General features: G+C 46.1%; 1 protein-coding gene across 1 annotated transcript in view; it reads left to right on the top strand.

Annotated features, from left to right (window-relative positions):
- The window catches only part of CDK1 (cyclin dependent kinase 1), a 221,929-nt gene extending 215,349 nt beyond the window's left edge, over window positions 1-6,580 (top strand). Inside the window, exon 8 of the mRNA XM_060127188.1 lies at window positions 6,444-6,580. Coding sequence (XP_059983171.1) covers window positions 6,444-6,458 — 15 coding nt within the window. The 3' untranslated portion in view covers window positions 6,459-6,580. The remainder of the gene's footprint in view (window positions 1-6,443) is intronic.
- The last annotated feature ends 201 nt before the right edge of the window (window positions 6,581-6,781 follow it).

Raw genomic sequence — 6,781 nt, forward strand, 5'->3', positions numbered from 1 at the left:
AGATTTTTGATTCTTGGTGAAAAGAGTGCTGGTCTGGAAGTCGGAAGGCCTAGGTTCTATACTTTCAGTTCTGTGTTCTTCTGAGCTTTCGTCTCCTTGTCAACAAAACAATGGTTTAGACCATTGGATGGTCCCTGAAGTATCTTCTAAGCTCAAGTGTCTATTATCATCCTGAGGTTGTTTGCTCTGCTGTAGAATATGGGGGTTGGACCATGTGCCTGCGTCCATTTGTCCTGCTGTCCAAGGGTAGCCCTGCTGTCTCCATCACTATCCTTGGGTCCCCATTCATAATTTGGACTTACTCTAGCAGCATAAGATAGGTGATAGCTCATGTAGGTTATCCAAGGAAGGGACAATATATTGGCCATCGGCACATGTCCTTTCTAAGAGACAATTATTCATTCAACACACATATACATATTGATCACCAGCCATGTGGCACGGTGCTAGACCCTGAAAGTAAAACAATGAAAACAGACAAAAAGAGCTCTTGGCCTCATGCTGCCTGTAATCTCGTGGGGGGAGTGATGGGGGTGCTAAGATAAAAACAAGCGCAATGAAGAGTAGCCCCCACTCGCTGCAACTAGAGAAAGCCTGCACACAGCAACGAAGACCCAACACAGCCAAAAATAAACAAAGAAACAAAATAGAACAACCACCTCATGTAAACTGACACATAAATAAAATAACCACTGTTTGTAACCAGTGGTCTGAAGGATCACTAAGGATGAGATAGAGAATAACAGAAGGCTGAGCAATGACAGGGAAAAGCCTCGTGGGGTAGATGATATTTTCTTGGACCTAAAGGAAGAAAAAAGATAAACGAGGGAAAGGGGTTGGAGGCAAGGGCAGGGCAGGGGAGGGCATAGTCAGGAGTCCCCTGGAAGGAGCAGCTTATGTGCTTGGCAGCCAAAATCCTGGAACAGTCCCTTCTGTCCCTGAGAGATCATTTAATCCAAGACTACAGAAAGGGAATCAGAGGCCCAGAGAGTTTAAGGGACTCATCAAGGGGCGAATTAGTTAATGGGAGAACCCTTGCATGCTTCAGTCCAGAAGGGGAACCTCTCTTAGGGATCACAGTGCATCAGGAAGTGCCTAGGTGCCTTGGTCCTGAGCTTCAGTTTCCTCTTGTATGAAACACAGCTGACATCTACTGCCTCAGCTCGTTAACGGGATTTAATGAGATAATGCCGCACAGTGCCTGGTAGGTGTATCATAGCCGCCTGATAAATGCAGACTCTCGTGACTTTTCACCTAGTGCGCTTTCACTCATAGCCAGCTGTTAGAAAATAGGTAGAGCAGATCAAGGAAGAGAGGTGGCAGAGGGGACGTTCTGGGATACTGGACTGGTGTCTGTTTAGCAGCTCTCCATCTGAGAGGCTGAGTAAAGGAAATGAGAAGAAAAGGCCACTGGAAGTGGGAAGGTATCAAGGAAAAGCATCTTCAACTTCATGGTTTTGCTCACCCCTTAATCTGCTAGTGGAAAATCTGGAGTTGTCTTCATAAGACAGAAAAGACCATCCATAGCAATATTTATACTTAAAATTAGCATATGAGAAACAGGTTTTACTCTAGGAGACTGGTAAACAGAAGAATGATACACTTTCTTATTAAATACATGCAAAGAGAACAATGTTATGTTAATATGTCACTCAATCCACTGGGAACAAACTAATTCAATTATCTGCATAATATTAAAATGATTGCTGGTGTTAAGGATGCTTAAAAACCAAGCCCATGATATTGGAAGAATGAATAATTTATCCAGGCAACCATGAAGCTTTTCTTCTTTGTTTATGAACAAAACCACAGATTGAACTTCAGCCTTAAAATACCGAGAGGCGTATTTCATGGATTTTAGCGGACAGCTATAAGGCCATCCCACAAAACCTGCTTGCCCTCCCCGTTGACTTATCCAAAACGTAAGGGAATATTTATGGTTCAGGCACACTTGAACCAGGGCTGAATATTTCTGTTTCAGAGTTCACTGGGTCCCTTTTCCTGTAGCCATAAGATAAATGCCATTCCGTATATATAGCTTTTTGAAATACTGCTTTCCGCCAGTGGTGCCTTATGGGAGACATTTTATTTCAGAGTTTCATAAGATGAGAACTGAACTCATTATTTTATTCCAGACTCATTGTTTAATTGACAGGAAACATGCATTCTAAATCATCTTGTATGCGTGGCAGAAGCCGCTCTATAAATTTAACAATGGGTGGATTATTGCTATTTAACATATTTATGGAATTTTATATTCAGGAGGCATTTTACAAGTCTTTTATTAGTTAATCCTTACACTTCCCTGTGCGTCTGATAGGTGGTAAACAATAGTTTGGGTTCTAACTTGCCAATACGTGAAAACTTTAATGAGGAAAAAAAAAATCTGCGCCGTTCCTCCGTGCTCCCAGACTCGCCAAGGGCACATTTCTGATCCCTTTTTTTCTCACTAGAGACCAAGGCTAGAGGCCTGGGAAACGGGCTTGCACCCCGAAATATAAAAGGGAATATATTGGGCTCTGTCGCGGGTCAGGTGGCCAGCACCAGAGGAAACCTCACAAGACACCAAGGTGATACGACAGGATTCCCAACAGAGATGCGTCCCAGTGATACAGCACATAAAAAGGCACACAAGGAAGCAGTTAATTTTTCTAAAACTATACAGTGAACTTAGTTTTCAAATCTAATGATGCCATCCATACCCTCCGGACTCACTATCTGATGATAACACCAGTTACTGTTAAAACGCATACACGTATATTGAAAAATAAAACCTATTTCAAACGAAGAGAGTCTGTGTTTTCTTCTTTGGAAAACTCACACGTTGTAAAAACGAAGCTTCCTTCAACACCCACCTCAAACTCTTTAGAATCCTCCAGTCTGCCCCTCTTCCAGACATCGGAAGGTGTTGGAGAGCGGGGCAAGGAGAGCCTCTGTGGATCAGAGTTTCCTTCTAGACCCAACCGTTTTACAGCCGGGGGCTTTCAGAGCTAAGGAACCAAGAAAAATCAATCTCGCGTCACCTGAGGGCCGGACACCAGGAGCCGCAGATGCTGCGCCTTCTTTCTGAAGACCCCAGCGTGGACACGTCCAGCCCAGATTCTAATCTCTTCTGACTGAAGTGACTCTATCCCTCTAATCCCTCAGGCCCCCGCCTGCGTGTGTGTGCGTGCGTGCGTGCGTGCGTGCGTGTGTGTGTGTGTCTGTGTGTGTTGGGGGACAATTGGTAGGCAGGTGCAGAAAGTACCCAAGGTATTCTGGAAGCAAGCACCCTCTGCGGCCCCGTGCGTTCTCGGTGCAGCCGGGCAGCTGTCAGGAGGTTAGTGTAAGGTAACCAGGTCACCTCCCTTTCAGGGGTGCAGGGGGGTGCAACGAGCTCCAGCGTCCCCGAGTCTGCGGATACAGGGGGTGCGCTGAGAGCCCCCCTAACCCCGCCCCCGCACCTCCGGCACGGTCCCGCCCGCGCTACCTGGGGACGCTGGAGGCCCCGAGGCGGTGGCTTGGGGGCTCGAGGTCCTGCTGGCCACGGCTTGGGGCTGGCGCACGCGCTTTGTGAAGCCTCGAGGGAGGGGGGCCGACCCCGCCCCACCTCCGGCCCCCTCCGCCCCGCTGCGGCCTGCTCGGGAGTCATCCGGGTGGGGCCCTGGGCCGCCTCCCCGCTTCCACCTCCGGAGCTGTCACCCCCTCCCCTTGCGCCAGGGCGCCCCCCACCCCAGGCTTGGCCGACCTGCGCATGTGACCCCGCCCTTCTCCGGCTGGGCCCGAGGGGCCTCGCCCCGCCCCAGGGTCGGCATCCCCACCACCCACCTCTGGGATGCCCTTCGGGCGCTGGCAGGGGTGCGACTCCTTCTGTAACTGGAGGCCAAGGCTCGGGAAAGTTTCTGGTCATGTCAAGGGTCAGCCTTTTCTTGTAGGGACCTTCTCTAGCCAAGAAATGGGCAGTTAAGCGATTCAATCTGCGGGTTGTGCTGACATCACAAACCACACATCGCTTGGTGTGTCTCTCTCGCAGTTTGCACAGAGGCTCTCCATCATCCCTGCAGTCTTTCGCACGTTCGCCTTTCAAAGCCCCAGTCCCATGACATTTCCGTGAAAGCGTTAAAGGAACTTAATTTTTAAATAAAAAGTTAATGCTAGAAACCAATACATGGCGTGTTAGCTCTGCCCGCAGCTCTAAGTATGGTCACCTTTGAATAATTCAGGCTTTCCAGTGACCAGGAATACCTAGGCTGGTCACTACCCTGCTTCCACATCACTAGAACTTTTGGTCTCTTTATTCTTTTTTATTTCCCCAGTGATGGGAAGCAGGGGTGAAAATGAAGTGCAACAAAATCAATTTGAAGAGCTTTTTAACAGCTGGTATAAAAGTTTATGGGAGAGGCAGTCTGCAATCACTGAAAAGGAATCAAAAATTGTCTGTAGTCCTCACACTTCGGTTTTACTGTTTTGCTCGAGTTTGAATAATGGAGGGCTATGTATTATTTTTAGCAGAAATAATACTTTTCTAAGAATTATTAAATAGATTAAATGTATAATGTGGTTATGATACCGTGTCAGATCACAGTAAAACTGTCTACAGAAGAATGTGTTAGCCAGCTGATCGCATAGAAGACACAACATCTTTTTAAAGTGGTAAAATTGGTTTTGTCAGTCAAAACCAATTAAATAGAGTTTAAATAACATGTAAGGATAAGCTGGAAAACATTATACAATCTTTATAGTCCTGTCTGCCATCTAATGAAAATATTTCCTTTTCAGCATCCCCACTTCCTTCAACTGTTTCTCATAAGATGTAACTTCAAGATTGCTCAAAGCTTTGGACATTTGTCATTCTTTAAAGTATTCAGTGAAGGTTCCAAAAGTGGCTGGCATTGAGCTTGGTGCAGGTGATATAAGGGTGAACTGGACAGAGGGATACAAGCCCTGCCAGGAGCTCACATTCTAATGGGGGAGAGATAGCTACTGACTAAACGAGGGCAAACGTAGTTAATTTGACCTGTGAAAAGTTGCAGAAGTATAGAGCGCTAGGAGAGGACACCCTTCAAGTGGTCTTTTACATTCCTCTTCGGTTTTGAACCCTAGAATTAACTTCAGTGCAAAGTTTTGGGGGAGGGCATCCTTTCTTTCATATCTCATATCCAGTCTATCAGGAAATCCAGAAGGTGTTCCAAATCTAACCTCTTCCACTACCCCTCTTCCAGACCAGCGTCACCCATTTGGATTTGTGAAAAGGCCTCTAAGCTTATCTTCTCACTCTGACTCCTGCCCCCATGGTCTGTTATCCAGGTAGAATTTAGGGTGACCCTTTGGAAGTATATGCGTTAGTTCATGTCAATCCTCTGCTCAGAAACCAGCCATTGGTTTGCCCTGGTGACGACACAGACTTGACCTTAGCCACCAAAGCCTTACCTGCCTGCCCCTCACCTCTGTTCCGTCCTTCTCCATCACTCTCCCCTCCCACAGCCTCTCTGGCCTTTCTGTTCTTCCTTCTTCACACTGCTGCCCGTTGGCCTTTGAGCCTGGATTTTCTTCTTCTAAACGTGTGTTTAGAGGCTTGTTCCTCAGTTGCATCAGATGTTTACGCCTTTGTCCTCTTCTCAGAGAGGCAGTCCCCGACCACCTATTCTACAATAGCCCCATCTCTCAACCCTCTCACTCCCTGTCTCTAATCTACGTAGGTTTTCCTTTTAATATACATGTGCACAAGCACACACGGGCACACCTATTGTCTGCTCTCTTCTAGAATGAGAACAGCAATTCGGCTGTAGTTGGCAGGCACATGGAAGGCACTCCATAAATACGTGTTGAAAGAAAGTATATAAATTATATTATGGACTGAATGCGTCTCCCCGTAATTCATACATTGAAGGTCTAACCCCCAACGTGACTGCATTTGGAGATAGGGTCTTTGGAAGTAATTGAAGTTCAGTGAGGTCTTAAGCATAGGGCCGTGATCTGATAGGATTAGGACCCTTATGGAAAGAGACACCAGAGAGCTCACTCCAGGGCGGGAGGAAAGGCTGTGAGCACACAGTGAGAAGACAGCTGTCTGCAAGCCAGGAAGAGAGCCCGCACTGCGATCTGAATCCGCTGGAACCTTGATCTTGGACTTGCCAGCTTCTGGAACTGTGAGGAATAAATTTATGTTGTTTAGGCCATTCTACCTGTGGCATTTTGTTACGGCAGCCTGAGAAGACTAAGACAAATAAAAAATATAAAAGAAGGAGCTTAGGTACAATCTATACTCGTACAGTGGCTCATCATTTCAAGATCTCTAATTCACGGAATGGTTGGATGTTCTGACCTTTAACCACTGAATAAACTTTGCAGCACGTCCCAGAATAAGCTGAGGCTTGAAGATTAATCTTATCTGGACCTGAGAATAGAATAGTATTCAAGATAAACAAATGTCTTTTACAACTTCTTTGTTGTCTGTTTCTGAGGTCATGAATGATTGAAGCTCAGAGGAGAAAGAATGATCCAGCAATATGGTGACAAATGGTGTTTCAAAGAGAGAACTCAGCCTCTTAACTCCGGAAAATTTCCCCCCTGGTCAAGCTGAAGGACTCGTATGCTGCTGTGTGCCTAGAACACAAACATCGCTCACTGATATTCAGACAAAGGATCAGATGTTTCAGATAACAGCTTTGGTTACCTATCACTACTCTTTTTACTCTTGGTCTCCAAAGTAGGCTGTGGGGAATAAATACTAGAACCTCCATTTATGTTTTCTTATTTAAAAAAAAACATAAGCTCTTGCAAATATGTAATATACAGATTG

Source organism: Lagenorhynchus albirostris, chromosome 16 (genome assembly GCF_949774975.1).
Source record: "Lagenorhynchus albirostris chromosome 16, mLagAlb1.1, whole genome shotgun sequence".
Lineage (NCBI taxonomy): Eukaryota > Metazoa > Chordata > Mammalia > Artiodactyla > Delphinidae > Lagenorhynchus > Lagenorhynchus albirostris.